This window comes from Bemisia tabaci, chromosome 1 (genome assembly GCF_918797505.1).
Source record: "Bemisia tabaci chromosome 1, PGI_BMITA_v3".
Taxonomy (NCBI): domain Eukaryota; kingdom Metazoa; phylum Arthropoda; class Insecta; order Hemiptera; family Aleyrodidae; genus Bemisia; species Bemisia tabaci.
Window position 1 is genome coordinate 63,310,959 of NC_092793.1, and position 25,970 is coordinate 63,336,928.

Sequence of the window (25,970 nt, forward strand, 5' to 3'; positions counted from 1 at the left end):
ATTTCTCCTTGACTAACCCCCCAAAAACCCAAAAGTCGTGGATTTAAGGATATGAATTTTGGGCAATATGCACGAATAGCTATCTACTGGCACTTGATTGACTCAAAATGTATAGGATATGCATTTACGAACTACAAAAACAGCCTAACTTGACTTTTTCAGCGCCTTGACCCGAAATTCCCGCCAAAAAAGCGAAAAATCGCATTTTCTCAAAAACGGCCCCATCACAGATTTCGCGGTTTGTTGTTCCTCAATCAGTAGGCCTTCTAGTTGACATTTCCGCAAAAAAATCGCGGGTGGTATGTTGACCGCATTAAAATTGTTTAAAACGCACCGTGTCACCTGTCCCCATTCACCCCGGAGCCAAAGCCAAGCTGCTTCTTTCTTTCAAAAAATAAAAAATGGGGAGGTGTAGTAGGGCCTATGTGGCATCATAGCCAACATCAATATAGAGGTGGCCCATCTGGCAACAGCCACTCAACCTGTAACCTGGACATGGCGTTGGGCCAAGCCAGCCTTTTTTTCTGATGTGTTTTCGTGATTTCCATTCAACAAATATTGTTTAGTTGATCATCTGCGTCTTCATTTTATTCCGACCACCGATCCACATCAATTATCAGACCCACACCAAGAGGAGGTGGGCCCAGAAAAATTTAAATATCTCAGCAACCCATATACCAACTTAAAAAACTTTCGCTCGTTAGAAAGCTGGAAATATGACTTACAAAATATTTTTTACAAATTTTCTTTATCTACTTAACTTTTAGAGATAGAAATTAAGAAAATTTACTTTTGGGTATACCCTCATAAATATTAAACTAGCCAATAATAATACTTTGTCTGGCTTTGTTCATTTTTTTCGCCTTTTTTTTTAATACTATTTTTACTATTTGAAACCACATAATTCTTCCGCAGAAAAATACCAGTGTGTTACACCAGGGGGTGCAGAAACTTCCTACAGGCTTATCATTGAAAATTCATAGATAATGCTAAAGACAAAGCTATAGACAAGGAAGAAAACGAGAAAATGGAGCGATCAAGTTAGTGGAAATGGATTGACAAAGCTGTGGATAAAGAAGGTACATAATAGACTATTCTGATTCATTCCCTCGAATACTCATGTGAGCATTATTTTATTCATAGACAGAATGATTACCGTGGCATCTCATTCTGCACTGGCAGGTTGTGTACTAAAACTGGCTGGGAAAAAATCAATACTTTTACGGCACTTTTTCAGTGATTTTCCAAAGTATTTAGAACCTTCTCAGCAAAAGGGTTTCAGTGCTATTTAGTCACTCAATGTGATGAAATTTGCAAAATTCGAAATTCACAAGCGAATTGCAACTTAAGTGATGTAGCCACGAAATGCGAGACTCATTGCTTGCCTGCACAATCGCAATCTAGGAGGTAAATACTGCACTAAGAATCAATGTGCAAGTGATTGCATACTTTCCAGGCTGTCATGAAAAACTATGCACGGTATGAAACGAAAAATTCCGGAATTACTTGAGGAATTTCAACACTTTTTCAGTGCTTCCGGACCGTTCTGAAAAATCTGCGCAACATTGCTGATTTTTAGTAGACACTTTGCATTGGCCTACGTTTGCCTTCATTTGAAAGAGGATTTGGTTTTCTACTTTTTTTCTCGGTTGTCTTAATTGGACGTATTTCTACCAAACAGACCTATGTGGAGGTGAGAAATATTGGATGCGCTCTTCGAAGCTGCATAAGAAGCAATGTAAAAGTGGGCGTGATTCCTTTTGAAGAATTGGAAAAGCGGGATTTTACATTCTATCAAACAGACCTATGTGCCAACTGAATGAGAGATTCATGAGCCGCGGGCATGGCAAGAGAGCGTTGTGGACAGGGCTCATGAGTTAAAGACTCCCTCTAACGATCTCCCCCTCGTTCGAGTGCGCACTATCATTGCCGCTGACGTCACTGGCGCTTTATTATTCCCATTCACTCTTACGGCCAGAGAACTAACGAGCACACCTCATATTTCTCACCTCCACATAGGTCTGTTTGGTAGAAATACGTCCAATTATGGTTCATTGTCACTTGATTATTGTAGCTGCCCTAAGTCACCACTGTTTTAATTGAACTTCTTTTTTGGTTTACTGCATTAGTCATGTAAGAGACTTTCTAGCAACAATCATCTGGTTTAATGGCTACGTCATTTTGGATGTCTGCCGGTATTCAAAAGTCTAGGTGCCCGCTGGAATATAGTGTTCAACCTTCAGACATAGTGATGAGTTGTGATGCTTTTGAAACAAAATCTGAATCACATTAATGAGCCGCATCTCAACAAACGTAAGTGCAGAGTTAGAGCAGTTGCCGTGCTCTCATTTGGATCGTTGAGCAGATCTCTGTGTCCCGAGGCATAATCAGCGGACCAGCCTACATCCCTACCTCACCCCTACAGAAATGTCAATACCCTTTGGGGTTCTGCTCTCCTAGTAACTCCAACCCTTTTGATTAGTGTCTCCTGTGCATTTCAGCAAGACCGTAAATTGAATTTGAAATACAAACATAATTACCCATCATCAGCACGTGCAAGGACTAGTCTTTCTATTTCTATTTACCTTACAGCAGTCTACGTAAGTTTTCAACACCAAACTCTACAGATCAATAAATATCATGAGAAAACCTAAATGCAAAATGGAGCTCTTGCATATGTCAGAAATTTGGGATTGAAATCCTAATTCCTATGCAAATTTTGCGAAGAACACGATGGTGCCATTGGGTCCTCTGAAACCAACTCCATAGCTCAAAAAAAATGCTCAAAATTGAGGCTGTAATGGAGAGGATATCCGACGCCACCCTGAGAGTCCACCTCTATATCAAGACTAACTCTCCATTCAGAGATAGGGAGCAAATACATTGACAGGGTTGCCCCTATGTTAGGAGACTCCAAAACTGAAAACACAGCAACCCTGCTAATGTATTTGCTCCATATCATTGCAAAGAAAGTTTTTCTTGATATGGAGGTGGACTCTCATGGTAGCATGGGATATGACCTCCAGTGCGGCATCAAGTTTGAGAGGTTTTTTTTTTTTTTTTCAGTTTTGAAGTTTGTTTCATAGAAAACCAGTGGAACCATCATGTTTCTCGCAAAATTTTGCTAATTGTTAGGGGATTTTTATGAAAATTTTCCTGTGACACAAACATGGAGAAAAACCCTCGAGAGTTCAGAAGGGATTTGAAACGGAGTTCCTTCACGTGCCTCGGAATCATGTGACTGACTTCAAAACGTACGGTCACAGGTTTTTACTACATATCTAAACTTCATGCTAATGTGAGTTTATAAAAAATTGGGAGAAAGCGAGTTTTCTGGCTTCGCCCACATTTTTTTATCGTAATGAATACCTGGTGAATCATTCTCAGACCTAGTTTTTGGCTTGTCACAACGATTTCTAGGACAAAAATAGGGTTAAAAACCACTCCTTCCCCATGCTCTCTACGGAGCAAGGGAGCCATTCGGGGGTAAGCAGAGAGCCGTGCGTAGAAGTCAGCCCTGTTTGGGCTCTCCTGGCAGCGTCCGCTCATTATTGCTGCCAATCAGAGCTCAAGATGAGTTTAACCTAACCTAGCCTCCACTGGATAAACACACAGGCAAGATACAAGAGATGGTGGCACGGAAAGATTCTCATGCAATGTGACGTGTAGTTTGACAAACTGTAGTGGCTAATAATTATCGTTTGTTTCCAACTTGCATTTGATGGAACTTTAAAAGGCTTTTTCAGGCTGCAGGACTCGGATTTCGCACTTCAAAACAATACCAACATTTTTTTGCTAAGAAATCTATGGATACATATTTTTTTATTTTCAAATCCCCAACCCACACGACAACCCCATCTGAATATTAATTTAATTAGCTTGAAGCAATGGAAAAGAAACAGGAGTTTCATTTCATCAAAACAGATTTCAAAACCCAACTGGAGGAAAACTTGTTAAAGGAGTTGTTCAGATACTGTTAGGAGCACATGATTGGGAGAAAACCACATAAAAATGGAGATCTTTGATATTTTTATACCCTCTAAGCTACAGAGGGTTCTACACAAAGCTTTCCAAACAGAAAAAAACCAAAGAAAAAGAGTCCCTGCAAAAGCTGAAAAATAACTTACAGCGTCACACCGCTACTCCAGATGTCTACTTTGAAACCAGGAAACTTCTCCCAACCATTGGCAATTTCAGGTGGCTGAAAAGCTGGGGATCCTTGACTGGTTCGACAAGTATCATCTTCACTGTAAAGGTCTAATGGCTGAAATCAAACATATTGGATTTGTCTTCTTACGAGGTTATCAAAACAGAAAATTATCCGTAGAAGAATATTAAAACAAGACATGTTGATGGATACAATGGAATGTGTGGACATGCATTTATGATAAATAGCCACAAAATGTTCATCAATTATTCAAAGTTTTATTTTAAAAAAAATAAATAAAAAAAAATAAAAAAAATATAAAAGGGCAATAAAGGCTATACTGAGTTTTCAGAGATTTCCTCTTGTCAGTTCCATAAAATAATTTGGTAAGTGGCAACTGGGTGAATTCAAATAAGGGTCCAATTCCAGGTTGTATTTCCTCCCAAATTTTTTTTGTGAATTATTGGACAAACCAAACTTTATTTTGACTATCATTAGGTGTAGAATTAGGAAATATGGCTAGTTGGGCTTAAACCCGAATTTTCACGGTCAGGTGTATCATTTCCCAAAATTTGCTCCAATTTTGCCTGATTTCCCAAATTTTTATCTCAGAGGTGACATATAATATTTTTAATTGAAAATTGAACACAATTTACATAAAAGCATCGCCGAGCAGTAAATTAAAGCATAATTGAAATCAAGTAACTCTTTCATATTTTGCAGAACTAAAACATTGAGAAAAAATTCATCCGTCATGAAAGATATCTGGAGCTTATTCTGCTTGTCTTTTAGACAGTTCCGTCTGTTTATCAATATGCGCACTGTCCTCCTTTAACACGAGAAGAAACTTTTATTTCTTGGAATATTGCAGTACAAAATGGATCAAAAACGCCGAATTTTAAAACTGCGAGTGGGCGTGTACCCGCTGAAGTGGAGATAAAGCCAGGAAAAGTTTGAGGAATTGCATTGACATATCAATTACACTGGTCAACGTTTTTTTTTTAATTTTCCGAAGATTTGCTAACGGTTTCGGAGTAGATTTTTGGCGCTGATTCTTAATATCACCTCCATTTACCTGTATCGGTGCGATTTATCCCGGGAAAGTTCGGAACTTTTCCAGAGAAATCGGAATTTTCCTTAAAAATCTAGCTTTTTCAGCAGAGTCAATTTTCCGAGAGAATCTGTGTACGATGGAAAAAACCTAGGAATTTTTCGATTTCGTAGCCTAAGATACATAAGAAACCATGTACTGCACCCCTATTAAAATTTCCTTTCTTTTTCTAATGCCAAGGTTTTCCGGTCCAGTTTCATTAAAATCAATTAATTAGTCACCGAGATAGTGTTTTAAGCCACGGTCGCCATCTTAGATTTTCAAATCTTGGAAATTTGACTAAAATTTTCAGTTTCCCGTCAAAAAATACCTATGAGTACAAAGTTTCACTTTAATCGATTGATTAGGTGCTGAGATAGCATTTTAGGCCATGTCCACCATCATAGATTTTCGAATTTTGAAAATTCGACTGAAAATTCGAGTTTCCCATTGAAAAATACCCACGGATACCAAGTTTCACGTAAATAGATTGATTAGGTGCTGAGATAGCATTTTTGGGCATGTCCGCCATCTTGGATTTTCGAATTTCGAAAATTCGAGTTTCCCATTTAAAAATACTCCCGAATACTACGTTTCACGTAAATCGATTAACTAGGCGCTGAGCTAGCATTTTCAACCATGTCCGCCATCTTGGATTTTCGATTTTTGAAAATTCGTTATCTCCAACAGTATAGACAATGTTAGTGTTTTTTTCATGGAATATTTAGTAGCACATCCTAGAGTATCGGAATAAGAAAAATTTTTCCTCAACGCACACTTCGAAAGTATTTTACGAGCTGATATTAGTGTGTGTGTGTGTATCCTTGACGCCCTGTTAGATATCGTGTATAGCATTTTGTTTGGCATCATTAATGGCGTTAATCTTGCACAAAACTTTGCGAATTTCAGAATTTTTGCCATCTGCGACGTGTGAACTATTCAATCGAAACAAAAAAAGTAGTTTCTGGTAAAAACTCAAACATTACAGCAATCATTTAGGGCTTGTTACATTGTTGCCATGTCTCTCCTGACTGTTGCTGACTGTTGCTAGGGACAATGATTCTAGCTCGTGAAAAAGTTATTAATGGAGCAAAAAAGAAATTGACCTGTTTTTTTTCTCAAATTCAAAAGCATTACCTATCATCTCCGATAAAGTTTTCTCAAGTAATCACTTTAGTTATGCTGAAACATTGATTTAGAGTCAAGAACCAGGCACGGGGGACACGCAAATTTGGGACAAATGTAGGCAATTTGCAAATTAAAAGTTCTCCTAAATTTTTATTTCAGTCCAAATAAAGTGGAAAGTAGCATGTAACAGTCAAAAATAGTGTGGAAAATGAGAAGAAAATTTGATCTGCCCGTGTTTCTCAGATTTTGACGATTAAAACAGCTCAGTACACCAGAGTAGACGCTTATTTGAACTCACCCAACTATCGATTACCTTTAAAGCAAAAAATGAGAAAAACTTTCAAGATTTGCGATGAGTGCAACTTAGTCAAAAACTTTAATGCTCATACATACACCAGTGTTTTTGAGTCAACGGTAAGGACAAAGGATTAAAGTAACAAAAAATTAATAAAAATAAGAGCTGCAGTGAAACTAATATTGGTAACACAAAAAAAAGTATGCCATTGGATTTTTTTCGATTTTTAGCTTTTTTAAACGCCCAAGATCAACTCAATACAATCGTTTCTTTAGGGCATTGGTCAAGACATTCCGGTAAGTTTCCGGGAAATAGGGTAGCAATTTTCAGCCACCAGCTTTTTACCGGTTCTTTTTACCAGTCATCAGAGCAGACAAGACCAATAAAACTGTCATTATCAATAGTTTTGATTATGAGAAAAAAAATGTTAGATCTTTTGAACGATGGCATTACTGAAAGGGGGAGTAGACACTCGTTAGTGCCTGCTCAAACAAAACAGAACGCCACTATTGTCGACTTGTGGTGTAAAAAGGAGTATATTACTAAAGATCAAGCGGGTATATTAAAATCGAGATCTGCTGTGGTGCGCGCGAAGATAAGAAATGGCGCATATCATAAAAAACAGGGACTCAGTGTGCAACTATCGCGCTGATGTTGATAAACTGAGTACGACGTACCATCAATTTTTCCTGCCCACTTGAGACACCCTGTAACGGTGTCTGACTGGTTTTTCTAGAGCACCCTGTAATTAGATGTTTGTTGATGTTTTTTCGGTTCGGTCATTGCTGCCATTCGGTGGCCGCGGTGACTTATTGTTTTAATTGTGATTTATAGGTTAAGCATTGGCGAGATGGAGAGGAGGTAGTTTTTTAGATTTTTAGCTTAATTTTTTTGTTTCAGCCGCTGAGGAAGAGGTTGGTTGTTTCGCCCCGAACGTACGGTATTTTTTACGTGTTTACAGCTTTTATCCCAAATTTTATTGTGTCATCTTTTGTATCATGTCGGGCTGCAAATCATGTATATATATATTGAAAATTTTATCATGTCAGTTTTGGGGGATTTATGTCCTCAATGCATACCTAGTGTTTCCTCATCAGTTTTTTTTTTTTTTTTTTTTTTTTTTTTTGCTTGAGCTTAGCTTTAAAGTTTGGTTTTACATTCGTATATTTTCTTTTATCCTTTATTTATAAGATGTTTATCTTAATTTGTTGGATGTAAAATTTGAGAAAAAGTAAAATATAGTCAATTTATCTAACTTAATTTGTTCAATGACCATCATCAATTGTATTTACAGTGGACTTAATGTTTTAACATCATCGAATTGTTTAATCTGAAACTTTTGCATGTTACCATTTGCTATGGTGACCTGATTTTAAATGTAGAAAATTATAATTCATTAAGTAAGAAGAGCAAGGTTGCCTAAAATGCATGATTTTGTCATTACTATAGACCTATTCCCTAGAAACTTCCAGGAATGTCTTGACCAATGCCCCAACTACACTAATGGAGGTAAATCAGAAACTTATACAACAGCAGTTTTCACTGTCAAAAAGTTTTTTAAACTATATAAACTTTGCGTTGATCTTCGATGCGGAAGCATATGCAATTAAGGGATCATATAGACACTCCTCTACTATAATCAGCCCAATAATATATGGCTTCTATGGATCCCTGGCCGTGCAGGAATCCCAGGGAATGAAAGAGTCGACAGTTAACTATTTACAAATTAATTCCTCATTTCAAAAAACATTGGACATACTTCGAATGGAATTAAGAATGGATTGATTGTACTTCGAAGGGACAGAAATGGGCCTGTTGCAAACTTTTGCTAGAGCAAAAGTAACAGTTGTTTCTTCTAGATAATGCCTCAAAAATCACGATGAGCGCATCGGCAAAGTCTGAAATGCACTCACAACTTCACAGTCTGCGTAAGAAATTTGCGGTTTTTTGAGCTTCCCGCTTCAAAAGCGATACTACGGCACAGGTGAACATTTTGTAAGAGGAGTCGTTCCATCGTCGGCAATACTCATCATGGCCGACGCCAATCCGCCAAAACACGTGTGATGGGACGAGATAATACCTGAACTGGATTAGACCAGATAACAATCGGCGTGTTTTAACGTTCATGTTTTCCACGCCCGCATTGATTGACCTTAAACTCTCCTCGAATTACGCGCAAAACTGCGCGCAAGTGTCGGCCATGATGAATATCGCCGACGATGGAGCGACTCCTCTAACAAAATGTTCACCTGTGCCGTAGTATCGTTTTTGAAGCGGGAAGCTTAAAAAAACGCAAATTTCTTACGCAGATTGTGAAGTTATGAGTGCATTTCAGACTTTGCCGATGCGCTCATCGTGATTTCTGAGGCATTATCTATAAGAGACAACTCTTATTTTTGCTCTAGCAAAAGTTTGCAACAACCCCATTACTAAAATGGAAACATACTGAAATAAAAAAATTGATTACACTTCAAATCGGCCATGAGAACTTCCCAGTCCACTTAAAGAGATTAAATTACAAAGACGCTGAAACGTGTGAATGCAGTCGTTATGAGGACCTGAATCATACAATCTTATTCGAAGACGAAAACTTAATAAATAGAGATACCATGTTACAAAAACTCATTGAAAATAGTTACTCTCCTCCGTTTAATGCCCTATTTGTACAACATATCACAAACCCAAAAATTTATTAAATCATTGCTAATTTTTAAAAGTCAAGAAAATAAGTCCATTTAAAAAAAAAAAATAAAATAAAAAAAATAAAAAAAAAATGAATAAATAATAATAACTCTGAGTCGTGTCTGACTGTGTCCGTTATCTTCCAGGAGTAATCACTACTTAGGTCGCTGGCAGCGATTGCAATAGGAAATTGTGACAGTTTGATCATGAGATTGGAACAAATTTTAGAAACCCTGCCATTACATGATACCTCCAAAAATATTTCATCAATCCTCAATATCGTGAATATCTCAAGAACGAAAAATTGGATTGATCTTTAGCTTGCGTGAACATTCTAGTTTTTTTATTCTTTCCCTACCGATGTATCATAAAGGAGGGGTTGCCACTTGTAAATTTCGAATTGCTCCCTTTGGAGGCCCTAAAAATGAGCCTACTCTAAAGAAATCAGCCCCTTGCCACAATGAGCAATGGTCCAAACCGGAACCTCTCATTTCAATTTGTTCAAAAGATAATAGTCACTTTTCCGTTACTTTTGGCCCAACCTGTAAAGCAGTTGTGCAAACATTCTACTGCATGAATCAGTCAGTTCCACATTGAAACTGAGCATTCGAGTTGCAAGCATCAAACTTAGCCCACAGTAGAAGATATTTTGCTTCTGACATACAATTTTTTTTCATTTAAAATGGCGATATAAGTCCACACTGGCACACTATTGTAAAAGCTTAATTCAACCTAACAATTAGAATAATTAGACAGAAAATAACTTTCAAAAATCCCAGATACACTTTCCGAACATTTGAGAATAATACTTATTTGATTCTATACACCCCCTCCACTCCAACCATCCCTCACTTCCTAGAAAGGATAGTTTAGTTGGTCAATCAAATATCTGTAAGAATAAAGATTACCTATCTCCCTCCTAATTTTTGTTCATTCATGGCTTTAGGCCAGGAAAATGAACAAATCTCAAGATTTAAATGGGAAAATTTGCACCTTCAGTGAGGACCAAGCTAGATCATTCCGCTTAAACTCAACCAGATGCGGTGCCCGACCCCCTCCAATTTGGCTGAGAATTTTTATACGAGGCCTTTACATTATTCTTAGAGACTACCTTAGCGGGTTTTCCCACCTGTCGCCCCGTCCGCGAGTCATCAACCCCTGAAGATGGGGTGAATTTCAGTGATATTCGAAAAAGCCCATTCTAGCAATTCTCATTTATTTGACTTCCAGCTCTTTGACTCTCCATAGTGGAACTCTGTATCAATCCATCATGTTTTTAAAGATTGTCTCTGCAGCAATTTTTCACGCAAATTCTAAATATGCCATCGAAAAATTAAGTAAATATGATTTAGATGGTCGTAATTTAGGATATAAAGAAACGCTCAATTTTTTGACCATTCATTGTTTCAGCTGAAATATCTTAAAAACAGTGTCTCCAGTTTTAGATTTGTATTTTTTTAGTTCAAGCGCAGGATAAAAAATTTTCGTTGCCGGTTAAAGTCTTGAGATACTTTGATCAACAAGTAGCAAGTTGTATTTTTTTCCTTCTTTTTTTAAACCAATATTGGACCTTTTCTGTCCACATTTTTTACGCCTATAACTGTGAGTTGGCAACTGCAAAAAGTATAGCAACCACAATTTTCTATCGCAAGCTTGGCCTAAAAAAATAAGAATCTAGAATCGGAGATACTGTATTTGAGATGTTTTAGCTGAAACAATGAGTGGCCAAAAAATTGAGCATTTTGTAATCACCTAGATTATGGCCATTTAAATCATTTTTAGCTCGATTTCGATGGTAGATTTACGAGAAAAATTGATCTAGCGACACTTTAAAAAATAATGGATCTATACAGAGTTTTAACAGGCACAGTCAAAGAGAGGGAAGTTCAGAAAATGAGAATCTCTGAAACGGGCTGTTTCGAATAGCGCTGAAATTCACCTCATCTTCGAGGGTCGATATTTCGCGAACGGGGCGTCGGATGGTGCCGAGTACCGCACCTGGTTGAGTTCACGCGAAATGATCTAAGTACAATTTGTAAACAAGAGCAAAAAATACCTCAGCTACACCGAAATCCGATATTTTCAGAACTTGACCAGATGTGAGAAGAAGGTTACCAGGTTTGATATCTTTATGTACAATGCCTTTGCTATGCAAATATTCAAGACCATCCACTAATTGGGTGAAATATCTGTGAATAAATAAAAGCTGTGTATTATTTTGAACAAATTTTGATTGTCAGGTTGATAATGACAATTTACCATGGGGAAATTTTATGCTATCTATAATTATGATAATAATAATAATAATAATAATAATAATAATAATAATAATAATAATAATAAGTCGAAACAAACTGGTACGAGCACAAGCCAAAAGCTATCACAGCAACGGATGATGGACAAACAACTATCATATGGAATGTTCCTGTCAGAACTGATAGGACGGTTCCGAACAACAGGCCTGACATCATACTGCGAAAAAGGGGGCAAACTTGCTTGCTTATCGACGTGTCAATCCCAGCGGATAGGAACATATCATTGAAGGAAGCCGAAAAAAGACTCAAGTATAAAGACTTAGAAATCGAGATAAGTAGAATGTGGAAAACGGACACGAAAGTCATACCCTTCGTAATCGGCGCGACGGGAGCAGTCTCGAAAGAATGGAAGAAATTTAAGGAAGAAATCCCTGGGAAGCACTCTCTTGTCACAGCTCAGAAAGCAGCAATCCTCGGAACTGCTAGGATACTGAGGAAAGTCTTAAGTTGAAAACCTTAACCAAAGAATCCATACTCATTTGTTCCCCCACAACCTAAACCCCTACCCCACCATCATCGACGAGAAGCAACCTCTGGGTGGGCGTCTTAGGACACAGTTCTCACCCCGGTTACTGCAAACCTTATCGTCGGCTGTAAATTGGCCATTCATAGCCAAGTTAACACCGGCCTCAACCCACTATACTCTCTCTACCAATGAGCATTGTTTGCTCACGTGAAGAGAGCCCAACTACCCAGCAAAGCTGGAGATAACTTCGCATATAAATAATAATAATAATAATAATAATAATAATAATAATAATAATAATAATAATAATAATAATAATAATAATAATAATAAGCAGAAACAGAGAGCCTAATTGTAGCGGCACAGGATCAAGCCTTAAACACAAGGTACCGAGAGAGGAAAATCCACAAGAAACATATGAATAGCAAATGCAGAATCTGCCATCAGTTCGAAGAAACCATTGAGCACATAACATCAGGTTGCCCAATTCTAGCCCAAAAGGACTATATCGAGAGACACGACAGAGTATGCACCCAACTTCACTACAGCCTCTGCAAAGAATATGGAATCGAAGTCGACGCAGATAAATGTTATGAACACAAACCGAAAAACACTGCAACAACCAGAGATGGAGAGACAACGATCCTGTGGAACTTCCCTATCAGAACCGATAGAACTGTTGAGGCAAACAGACCGGACATCATCCTACGTAGGAAAGGCCAAACGTGTCTGCTGATTGACGTCTCTATCCCAGCAGACAGGAACATCACAAAAAAGGAAGCTGAGAAGAAACTAAAGTATAAAGACCTAGAGATCGAAATCAGCAGGATGTGGAAGACCAAAACCCGAGTCATACCCTTTGTGATAGGAGCTACCGGAGCAGTCTCTAAAGACTGGACTAAACTGAAGAACGAAATCCCTGGGAAACATTCGCTAGTATTGGCCCAGAAGTCTGCTGTGTTAGGCACTGCCAGAATCCTCCGGAAGGTCTTAAGCTAGGTGGAGCAGCGCGAATACACCTAGAACGTTCCCACACACCAAAAACACCCCTACCGCCTACCACCTCAGGAAAGAAACCTTTAGGCAGGCGTCCTCCAGACACCTACCCTGCCTCGGTTCCTAAAACAGGTATACTAGTCCGTGACGAGCCACCCCCCAAGGGGGAGTGAAAAAACCACCACCCGGCCACCCAAACCACAAACAGCCCTCATACCTAGGAGCATTGTTTGCCCCTGTGTGAGGGCTTAAAGCAACCCAGCAAAGCTGGTGACAGCAGTGAATATGAAAAATAATAATAATAATAATAATAATAATCTGCAGGGAGGACTGCCTATGGTCTGGGGTATTGACGCACCTCCTTTCCCGAGTTACTCTGGACGCACACTCTATGTGCCAAGGAGTACTTAATGAAAAGCCCAACCCGGGGTGTTATGCGAACCGTGCCCATCGGGTCCCTTGGCACCAGGGCGCTTATGTTGGTGTCGACCTACGGAGCCCTGGGATACCAGGCGCCCTCCCAGAGTTAATATAGTCTTACCCGGAAAGAGGTTACGGGTGGACCCTCTTAAATCCTCATCTTACTCGTGGGAACAAATATGGAAACGCGCAACTCTAAAGCAAGAAAAACCCAAAACTATAAAGGAAAAACCGACCGAACCGATGATAATGCAGAAGAATTGACTCAGGTCTCTGGGACAACACGGAAAAGAACGCAGAAACAGCAGAAACAGCTGAATCAAACACCACAGGCCCAAAGCCCACCACCAACTAGCCCGGCCGGTAAGAACACAAACGCACAGCGTAGGCAAGCAACAGAGCGAGTGAAGTGGACCACAGAAGAGTATAAAGAAATAATATGGTGCTACTGGTACATCAAAGAGAGCACTCAAAGCTGCAATATAAACGCCAACTATGACCTCTGGAGAAAAAGGAATCCGAACACCCGCCCGCATATCGATGCAAACAAGCTCGCCACACAAAGACGATTCATTGCGAAAAACCAAAAACTAAGTGAGGCACAAATTGAAGAAATCAAAGCTGATGTAGCCGCAAACCTAGCAACACAATGTGAACTGGGTGTCACCAGAAAAACCCAAAATACCAATAACAACCAAAACTCCCCTACCACAATGAATAATGCAGCCAACCACACCCAGAGAGTACAATGGACCGAAGAGGAATACAAAGAAGTCATATGGTGCCATTGGTTTGTTAAGGAAAACACGGGCATCCACAACATAAAGGCCACCTACGAGCTATGGAGGCAACGAAACCCTAATGCCCGCCTGCATCTCAACGCTAATAAGCTAGCCACGCAACGAAGATACATCGAGAACAAGAAAAAACTAACCGAACAACAGCTTCAAGAAATTAAAGACGATGTTCACTCCACCATAGAAGCATCCACTGACCAACACACAACTGAAAGCTCACCAGGTGATGCCACAAACGACGAGAACCGCCCGTCGAGACGGAATGATCCAACTGACACCAGGGAATCAGAGTCAACGCCAAACATACCTCAAACCAACGAAACTCCCAGAAGAAGTAAGCAGCTAAGAATACCATCTCCAGAACCAGAACACGAAACAACTCCCCAAGAGCAGAACACGACGAGCACACTAGAAACAACGACCTCTACATCAAAGCTAAGAAGCGTGTATCAAGAAGTTCTCGAGATGAATCTGGAAGAAAGAGAGCCGATAAGGAAAATAAAGGGGGCGAAAAAAGACCAAGAAATCATCATGCGAACTAACAATGAAGTACAAAATATGCTTGAGAGCGAAGAAAATCTCGACCTGTGGAAAATCAACTGCTTGCTCTACGCTGCAGCCCTCACAATCAGTGACGAGTCGAACGGCCCAAAAGGAACTAAAATGAACAAGAAAGAAAGTAAGCCCCTATGGCAAAAAAGAATTGAGTTCAGAATCCAAGATCTGAGGAGGAACCTTTCAGTACTAGCTAACTTCAAAATAACGAGCAAGGAAAAAGGACAACAGACAACCCACAAAGTCCAGTCAATCCTGGATAAATACACCGCGGAAGGAGAAGAAAGCAGTATAGACAATGTAATGGAGCAACTGAGGCAACGTATTGCTGTCTTTAGCCAAAGAATAAGAAGATACCAGAAAAGATCAAATCAATTCTCTCACAACAGAAGCTTCGAAACCAACTGCAAAAGCTTCTACAGGAACATCAAAGGTGACTCCTCCGACATCGGTGAAACCCCAGAGAAAGAAAAGGTGGAAGAGTTCTGGAAAGGAATCTACGAAGTCCCTACTCAGCACAACTCGGAGGCTGGGTGGATCAAAGACTCAGAGGTCACGAACAACAAAATGGAATGGACAGATCTCGGTGATGATGAACTGATAACTACCATAAAAAACCTTGCAAACTGGAAAGCACCCGGCCCAGATAAGATACAAAGCTTCTGGTTCAAAAGAATCCCTAGCATCCATAAGTACCTAACAGCCGAGTACAATAAACTACTGAACGGGAAAGAATTCCCACCATGGCTGGCCAAAGGGACTACATATCTGATAGCAAAGAATAGAGAAACGGCAAATCCCAAAAACTATAGGCCCATAACCTGCCTCAACATAGCGTATAAGATCTTCACGGCACTCTTGGCCGGAAAAACGTACAAATACCTAGAAAGTGCCAAACTACTCCCTACAGAGCAGAAAGGGTGCCGCAAAGGAGCTAAAGGGTGCCTTGACCAACTCTTAATATCCAAAACCATCATTGAGGACTGCAGGAAGAACAAGAAGAACCTATCGATCGCATGGCTGGACTACCAAAAAGCCTTCGACAGCATGCCTCACAGCTGGATCATCCGTGCACTGGAACTCATGGGAGTGCACCCGAATATAGTAAACGCCTGTAAGAACATGATGGAGCACTGGTCAACATGCATCCAACTAAGAGGAAAAACAGATACAATTATCACCTCTGAAATTAAAATAAGACGAGGAATCTACCAAGGGGACGCGTTCTCCCCCCTTCTGTTCTGCGTTGGATTAATACCCCTCTCTACACGACTAAACAACATGAACAATGGATATAACATCAAGGCAGGCCATAAACAACTGACGCACCTCCTGTATATGGATGATCTGAAACTGTTCAGCAGCAGCGACGAGAAACTGCAAAATCAACTCGAGACGGTGAAAGAATTCAGTGACGACATAGGTATGAAATTTGGCCTAGATAAGTGTGCCAAAGTAACCTTCAAGAAAGGTAAATACATCCACGGAGAAAACATGGATATAGACGTCGACACCAGCATCCGACAGTTAGACCCAGGTGAAACATACAAATACCTCGGAATGGAAGAAAATATAGGTATCCAACATAAGACAATAAAAGAAAAGGTAAAGAGAGAATACATACGTCGAGTAAGAGCAGTACTAAAGACAGAGCTAACGGCAAAAAACAAGATAACTGCAATCGGAGCGCTAGCCGTACCCGTTCTACAGTACGGATTTGCAATTCTGAATTGGAAAATCAAAGAAATAAAAGCGCTAGACATAAAAACAAGAAAATGTCTGACAATGCATAAAATGCACCACCCATCCGCAGACGTTGACAGGCTATACGTGAGCAGAAAACTAGGAGGACGAGGACTTAGGCAAATTGAATCAACATACAAATCTTCCATCATCAATGCGAAGTACTACCTCCAGGAAAAAAAAAACGAAGACCCTTTTCTCAAAGCCGTATATGCCGTCAACCTTGCTCTAGACAAAGACCACATTGCGAAAGAAGCAAACAAGTTTGAAGCCGAGCTCGGAGAAAACTTTGAAGTGGCCCCCATAAACAGCAGGAAGCAAAAAATCAAAAAGAAAATCTCAGAAAGCATCAGAACCAAATGGAAAGGAAAGATCATGCACGGGCAATATCCACTGATGCTAGAAAATGACTCTATCGAGAGTAATCTCTCTACCATCTGGCTCAGTAAAGGAGTACTAAAAGCAGAAACAGAGAGCCTAATTGTAGCGGCACAGGATCAAGCCTTAAACACAAGGTACCGAGAGAGGAAAATCCACAAGAAACATGTGAATAGCAAATGCAGAATCTGTCACCAGTTCGAAGAAACCATTGAGCACATAACATCAGGTTGCCCAATTCTAGCCCAAAAGGACTATATCGAGAGACACGACAGAGTATGCACCCAACTTCACTACAGCCTCTGCAAAGAATATGGAATCGAAGTCGACGCAGATAAATGTTATGAACACAAACCGAAAAACACTGCAACAACCAGAGATGGAGAGACAACGATCCTGTGGAACTTCCCTATCAGAACCGATAGAACTGTTGAGGCAAACAGACCGGACATCATCCTACGCAGGAAAGGCCAAACGTGTCTGCTGATTGACGTCTCTATCCCAGCAGACAGGAACATCACAAAAAAGGAAGCTGAGAAGAAACTAAAGTATAAAGACCTAGAGATCGAAATCAGCAGGATGTGAAAGACCAAAACCCGAGTCATACCCTTTGTGATAGGAGCTACCGGAGCAGTCTCTAAAGACTGGACTAAACTGAAGAACGAAATCCCTGGGAAACATTCGCTAGTATTGGCCCAGAAGTCTGCTGTGTTAGGCACTGCCAGAATCCTCCGGAAGGTCTTAAGCTAGGTGGAGCAGCGCGAATACACCTAGAACGTTCCCACACACCAAAAACACCCCTACCGCCTACCACCTCAGGATAGAAACCTTTAGGCAGGCGTCCTCCAGACACCTACCCTGCCTCGGTTCCTAAAACAGGTATCCTAGTCCGTGACGAGCCACCCCCCAAGGGGGAGTGAAATAACCACCACCCGGCTACCCAAACCACAAACAGCCCTCATACCTAGGAGCATTGTTTGCCCCTGTGTGAGGGCTTAAAGCAACCCAGCAAAGCTGGTGACAGCAGTGAATATGAAAAATAATAATAATAATAATAATAATAATAATAATAATAATAATAATAAGTAGAAACGCTCCCAACCACAGAACAAACAATCGGGCAGTGGAAGGCTAAGCCTCTTCATGGACGGTACATTAAAAGACTCCATGAAGACGCAGACATAAATGCTAAATAGAGTCTCCCTGGAAGATGCCGCGCCTGATGTCAATCGTCCCTATTTTTAGCTGTTGGCCGGGTGTGTTTAGACAGAGCTCGGTTTTCCAGCTTCTCATAGTCTGTGCTAAGAACTGTATAAGTTTCGGATTGATACCGTAAATTTCAAGGACCTCTAGCAACCAGGAGTGGGGAATGCTATCAAATGCCTTTTGGTAATCAATATAGGCTGTGAAAAGAGGTGCCTTTGTGTTGATAGCGGTCTTAGTAATTACTTGTGTTGATAGCGGTCTTAGTAATTACTGCATCAATTGTTAGTTGTTCTTTGCACCCTCTTGAGCCTTTCCGACATCCTTTCTGCTCTTCGTCTAGTAACTTATTCTGCTCAAGATGTTTGTAGATCTTCTCTGAAATTACAGACGTTAACAGCTTGTAAACTGTGGGAAGGCAGGTGATCGGCCGATACTTTGCAGGGTCATCTGAACCTCCCCAGGTGAAAGAAAATGATATATGCCGCCTCTATTGGAACAGGAAGATTCGCACCCATAGAACCATTCCTAATAACATCCCAGACATAGTGCTCACAATGAAGGATGCCAAAATTGCTTTTACAATCGATGTAGCTATGCCGTCGGCAGTGAATATCCAGTGCGCTTATGCTGAGAAGATAAGCAAGTACATGCCTTTGGCAGACGAAATCAAGAGCCTCTGGAAATTGGACAAAGTAATAATTGTGCCAATTATTATTGGAGCAACGGGGGAGATTCCTGTGAAGTTGTTTGATAGTCTTAGGAAGATCAACCTTAGGGAGAAGCTGTATCAACAATTGCAGAAAGCAGCTTTGCTAGGGAGCTGCAGGATTGTGAGGCGAGTTCTGGGTGATGGATAGTTACCACCAACCGATAGATTAACCTGCATTTTAAACTTCAACTTTTAATTTCTACCCCAATTTTAAAGTTTTAACTCCAATTTTAAAGTTTGAACCCCAATTTTAAGTTTTTTACTCCAATTTTAAAGTTTTAGTCCCAATTTTAAATTTTGTACTTCAATTGTAAAGTTTTAATCTCAATTTTAAAGTTTTAATCCCAATTTTAAATTTTTACTTCAATTTTAAATTCAAGGACTCTCCTTTGCATTGAATTGCCGGGGGAGGACTAAAAATCTGCCGGCCTCGAGCTATGAATTGAGATACGAGAACATAATAATAATAATAATAAACCCCGCGGCGCCGGAGCCAGTAGCTGGAGACAGGTACAAAACCCTTCCTGTGGGTTTGCTCCCCGCAGGAAGGAGTCAATCTTCCAGCAAAGAATAAGAAGAGCCTCGGACGCACCAGCAACTGGGGAGGCTGGTGTGGTACATGAACCCCACGCTGAGGACGAGGCCGGCCGAGGATCCCCTCAGCGGACGGAACGACGGTCAACAACACCTTCTACATCCAGAATTGACAATAGCGATCACACTCCACAACATCTTGTGGCTGTGCCTGATGAGAGCGTTGCTGCTACTCCACAGTTGCAGCCCGCCTCGCAAGGCCCAAAAAACAAACAGAGAATCACTTGGACACAGGAAATGAACGAATATGTGATTCGGTGTTATTTTGAAGTTACCAAACTCGAGTCAACGAGAGAACCCCATGGAGCAGCGCTGCATCGGAAAGTATTGGATCGTTTTCCGGAGCTGCAACATCTAACAGTGCAGCATATGTTGCGACAACGGCGATCAATAGTCAATAAGCAACGCGTAGCTCCAGACAGGCTGAATCAAATTAAAGAAGAAGTAGCAAGAGAGATGCAGAATATAGGAAACGAAACCCAGGAAGTAACGCCCGCAAGTAATCAGCCACCCGCAGTCGTAGTGATAGCCGCACCTACAACTCTTCCCGTTCCAGGACGAAGGCGAACCAAGTGGACCAAAGAAATGAACGAGCACATAGTGCGCTGCTACTTCGAAATCACTCGGAACGAAACTACTGACCTACCCTATAGTGGAGATTTGCATAGGATGGTGCTTGAAAGGTTCCCTGAACTGAGGAGCAAGTCGATTCAGAACATATTGGACCAAAGGAGATCAATTTTTGCCAATAAACTTCTCCTTGAGGCTGACATAAATCGAATCAAGAGGGAGGTCGCCAACAAGCTGCAGCTTCTAGAAACGGAGAGAATGGAGCAAGGAAATTTGAGAGATGCTACTCAAGTAGTGGCTAGTGCGGAGAGCTCGGCAGGATCCAGGAGAGTAGAGATACGTGCTGCATTTGCGCAGAAAAGAGCAAGGGCTGAAAACCCAACCAGTCCGTCTCCCAAAGCCACAGAGGTGTTCGACAAGTTCCTGTCACAGTTCAAGCATCTAGAGCCTGCGAGTAGACCCAGACTCCCACGACTTTTCAATAAGCCGTTTACTGAAAAAATCATAGCTGAAATCAATGGCATACTAGGGAGCATCATTACTAGTGAAACGTCACTCCAAGAATTGCATACACTGCTTTTCGTAGGAGCTGCGACAGTTCTGTTCCTCAATCACCAGAAAATCGATGGATTACAAGAAGGCAACGGTCGTGGCAAAAAGAATAGGAGACCAGCGTGGGAAGCCAGGATACAGAAGACAATCAAAGGCCTAAGGAAGGATACAGGCATTCTCACCGAGTACTTGAGACCACACCCAAGCAAAAGTCGAAAAGATGGGTAAAAAACTTCTTGAAAAGCTCAGGAGCGAGGATAATCCCACCGAAACCGATGTGTTAGATCTTCTTAAACAAAAATTACAAGTTCAAACAGCGAAGCTAAAGAGGTACCAAAAGAGTAACATACGCCGGGAACAAAATGGGTTATTCAAGAGAAGCCAAAGTGCATTTTACAGGAGTCTGCAGCATAAAGGAGCAGATGAAAACGTAGGGCACGACAAAACGCCTAGCATTGAAATCACCAGGGATTTCTGGCAAGATATATGGAGAAAGCCAGTCAACCATAACAATAACGCAGAGTGGTTAGAGGAAGTTAAGTCCAAAGTTAACATCAAGGATGAAATGACAGAGCAAACGATAAGCGAAGCAGATGTTGAGGGAGCCCTTAAAAAGATGCTGAACTGGAAAGCCCCTGGCCCCGACAAGCTCCAAAATTTCTGGTTGAAATCCTTCAAATCAGCGCACCAGCAACTTGCTCGGTGTTTTGGAAAAATCCTTCAATGCCCGGAAGAGCTGCCAGCATTCCTAACAACTGGAATCACATTTTTAATACCCAAAACGAAGCGGTACTCAGATGACCCTGCAAAGTATCGGCCGATCACCTGCCTTCCCACAGTTTACAAGCTGTTAACGTCTGTAATTTCAGAGAAGATCTACAAACATCTTGAGCAGAATAAGTTACTAGACGAAGAGCAGAAAGGATGTCGTAAAGGCTCAAGAGGGTGCAAAGAACAACTAACAATTGATGCAGTAATTACTAAGACCGCTATCAACACAAGTAATTACTAAGACCGCTATCAACACAAAGGCACCTCTTTTCACAGCCTATATTGATTACCAAAAGGCATTTGATAGCATTCCCCACTCCTGGTTGCTAGAGGTCCTTGAAATTTACGGTATCAATCCGAAACTTATACAGTTTTTAGCACAGACTATGAGAAGCTGGAAAACCGAGCTCTGTCTAAACACACCCGGCCAACAGCTAAAAATAGGGACGATTGACATCAGGCGCGGCATCTTCCAGGGAGACTCTATTTAGCATCTATGTCTGCGTCTTCATGGAGTCTTTTAATGTACCGTCCATGAAGAGGCTTAGCCTCCCACCGCCCGATTGTTTGTTCTGTGGTTGGGAGCGTTTCTACTGGGTTGAAGGTATGATCATTCAAATTCAGAGGCGTGATGTTTTTATCCGCACGCGCGATGGCCTGATGCAACTTGCCTTCCTTGGCTTTGTCAAGAAAGTACTTCCTTAGATTTTGAACTTGCTGATGATGTCTGCGCATCGCACTTGGGATCCCCCTGCCCCCTTCCGCTCGCGGCAAGTGGAACCTTTCAACACAACTTCTAGGGTGATGGGCACGATACTTCCGGAATTCCCTCCTCGTTGCAATGTCCAGGGCGTTGAGCTCAGTTTTGGACCAATTGAGAATGCCAAATGTGTAGGTCAACAGTGAGGTAGCATACGTATTGATCGCGAGCGCTGTATTACGTGCGGACAATTCAGACTTTAGTATTGACCTGAGTCTTCGCTTATAATCATCAGAAACTTGTTGTTTTGCATCTTTATGCTGGATTCCTCTCGCTTGCAAGTACCCCAGGTACTTATACTGATCATTCTCAAGCATACCTTCTATTTTCCCTTCTTGTCCCGCAGGTTCATAACCTTCGTGAGCTGACCAAACACCTTTGACTATGCTGCTTATTTTACACTTATCGAGCCCGAACTTCATCTGGATGTCGCTACTGAATTCTCCTACTATATTTAACATCGAGTGAAGGTTCTCTTTCTGACTGGAGAACAATTTCAAATCATCCATGTACCACAAGTGTGATATATTGCAATCTCCGTAATTGCACCCCACCCTCAGACTGCCAAGCAACTTTGTCAGTGGACTCAAGGCGAGGCAGAACCACAGGGGACTCAGACCCGCCCGGCAAGGGAGCAATGTGTACGTTGCCGCAACGTTGCAAGGCAACATTTTTGATGATATTGCTTTGTAAAGGTAAAGCAGCAACGTTTAAGCAATGTTTCAGCAATGTTGCCTGACATTATATTTTAGACAATATTTTCAAGACGTTTATAGAAATGTTTCTGAAACATTATTAAAAATCGTTTCAATAAATATTTCTTAGATATATTGTGACAACGTTGTTAAACATTATTAGTCAGGGACAAATACGATTTGACCCGGAACAAATTGCTTAACAAACTTTTCCTATGTAAACGTCATCAGTAGTTCCTCGTGAACAACATACCAAAAGTTTACCACGGTCCGACCCCGGAACACCCCCCAAAATGCCTAAATTTCAAAATGGCGGCCATAATAAGGCCTCTGGGATTTCGGTTTTTTAAAATGCGCATATAGTGTCATGTGAGGTATCAATCCCTATGTAATTTTGGTCGTAGAACTCAGTTATGAGGTCAGGCAGATGATGTGCTGCAAATCGGAGGGGACACTTTTACACTGTTTCAGGTGTTCTCCTTTCTGTTGTTTTTCAACAGATGATTTTCTCCAATCAATATAAGGGAATGCGCCCTCATACAATGTCGCAAAAATATGTATATGTATGTACAAAAATAAAAAAAATTGATAGATAATTAAAAAAAATAAAAAAAAATTAACAATAAAAATATACAAATAAAGATAAAATTAAAAAAATAAAAAATAATTTAAAAATAAAATAATACAAATAAATATAAATAATTAAAAAATAATTTAATACAAAATAAAAATACCAAATAATTGTAATAATAAGAAATTATTATAATATAATATAATAAATAATTAAAATAATAATCATTTTATTTATATAAAATGAATATATTTATTCAATTCTTTTTTAGTTTTTTTTTTCATACTCCTTTTTTTTAGAAACTTGAAAATGAATATATTTATTCAATTCTTTTTTAGTTTTTTTTTTCCATACTCCTTTTTTGTAGAAACTTGATCTTCCTAATATTATGTCCTTCGTTGTAGAATTATGCACAGAAGTGCAAGAATATCATTGCTTTCTATCATTGAACCAGATCTGGGGATGTTGATTAATGCTAAATAAGCGATCTTTCTCGCGCGAGCGTCCGTGGCTGAGTGGCAGCGACACACGGGCGATCACCGATGATCAGCAACGTCGGGCGTAGTTAGTACTTCGATGGGAGCCCGCTTGGGAACCCGGGCGGAGCGCGGCTACTTTCGGACTCAGCGTGACTTTCGGGTGCCTAAGGGAACCTTCTCTGCAGTCCACATTGATTTCTAAGAGGTAAAATGTGGAGTACTCCTAAAATAAATCACCGCAATTTTTTTCACAAAATTTTTGCAACATTCCCACTATGTTGCTAAAACACATTGCAGAAACATTGCCTATTACGTTCATGCAAGCTGACAAAATTACACGTTGTGGCAACGTTACCACAACGTTGCCCGAATACGTAAACGGCGAAATTGCAACGTTTTGGCAACGTTGCCACAACGTAATTTTGCCGGGCGGGTGGTATGGGCATGTGCAGAGAATGGCTGATACCAGGTTGCCGAAGAAGGTGTTGGAGTGGGTCCCCCCAGGTAGGTTGCAGAGAGGGCTTCCAGCCAAACGGTGGGTAGAGGGCATCCGTGAAAAGATGGAGAGATGCCAGCTTCCGGAGGATCTCTACCATGGCAGATTCCTATGGAGAGTAGGCGTCGCAGAGCGCCCTAGCGCGCCGTGAAAGCGGCTCATACATACATACAATAATTTTGATCAACTCCTCACGACAATTGCTAAGCGTGTGCCAAGTTTAAAGGAAATCGCTTCAACCAATTTTTCTCTAGGGGGGGGGGGGGGGGGGGGCAGAGTGAGCCGGTACGGCACCTTTATGTAGAGTAATACTATCACACAGGGAAACACAGGGAGCTACAGGTGCAGAGGATTTAATGCGGCCTCTGAAAGAATAGATCATATCACTTCTGCCCGTACTCAGCTTGCCGCGAAAAAATATACAGAGCATCATGACGACATGGGACAGATAGTTTTCAAGCTTTGGCAAGTAATTGCGATCTCTTTAGGAATCTGGAACTTATGATCCGCCAACTGTATTTGAGAATCAACGATATCGCCAGTATTGGCACAATCCAGTCCAAACTGATTGGATGGTTATGGGTAGTAGACCTGAAGTCATCTTGATAGATAAGCAGGCTCGTTTGCGCAGGTCTGCGATTTCAGCATCCCTAATTGACACAATTTGTTGTTGAAGTATGAGGAAAAGATATGCAAGTACATGCCTCTTTCTGTGAAAATTAAGAGAAAATGGGGCACGGACATTGTTCACAACAGACCTCTCATCATGTCCGTCACGGGAGTCATACCGGAGAGCCTAATTAAACACCTAAAAGAGCTGAAACTACCGGATCACCTTTTCCACACCATTCAGAAGTCAGTTATTCTCAGCACCTGCAATATAGTTCGGAGTTTCCTTAACGTAGAGTGGTCCTCTCTCTCTTTCTTTTCGTTTTTTTAGTTTTCTATTCTTGAAAACTTTAATGGTTAGGGCATGAAAAGGACCCAAAACTCTAGTCCTCGACTCGTTCTGGGTTCTGAATACCGGAAGAAATCCTGTGAAATAAAAAAATAAATAATAACCTTAAACTCATCATGTTATGGTTAATGTCTCATACAACTCTCATGTTAAGGTCTCATACAACCTTAAATTCATCTGCCACGGTGTAAAAAAGTTTCATAATAATAATAAAAACATACCCATGAGCTTGCCAATCAGGCAACTTTTTCCCTGGTGAGTTATCTAGCATGTCTTGAAGGCCGCCAATGCAGAATTCCATAATTAAATACATTTTTTGCTTCTCTTCATTCACAATAACGTCAACTAATTCTATCACATTATGATGCTTCAACATTCTTAGCAATTGAATTTCTCTGTAAAATAAAACCCATAATTGTTTGAAGAAGGTGAACATTTTACTACTTATCATTTGACAGTACTTCCAACTCACAGCACCAATTTTTTCCTTAGAAAAAACTCAATTTAAATGATTAATGAAGTTTATGTTAAAGAGGAATACAGTTTAATAGTAAACATCATAAAAATCATTTTCTTGAAAATAGATTTCATCAGTTT

At 40.5% G+C, this 25,970-nt stretch overlaps 1 protein-coding gene across 1 annotated transcript in view; it reads right to left on the reverse strand.

The window, feature by feature from the left end:
* Positions 1-25,970, reverse strand: part of Lkb1 (Lkb1/serine/threonine kinase 11) — a 67,899-nt gene that overhangs the window by 30,526 nt on the left and 11,403 nt on the right. The window contains exons 2-4 of the mRNA XM_072305096.1: positions 25,595-25,768; positions 11,399-11,531; positions 4,128-4,264 (exon numbers count right to left, since the gene is read on the reverse strand). Coding sequence (XP_072161197.1) covers positions 4,128-4,264; positions 11,399-11,531; positions 25,595-25,768 — 444 coding nt within the window. The remainder of the gene's footprint in view (positions 1-4,127; positions 4,265-11,398; positions 11,532-25,594; positions 25,769-25,970) is intronic.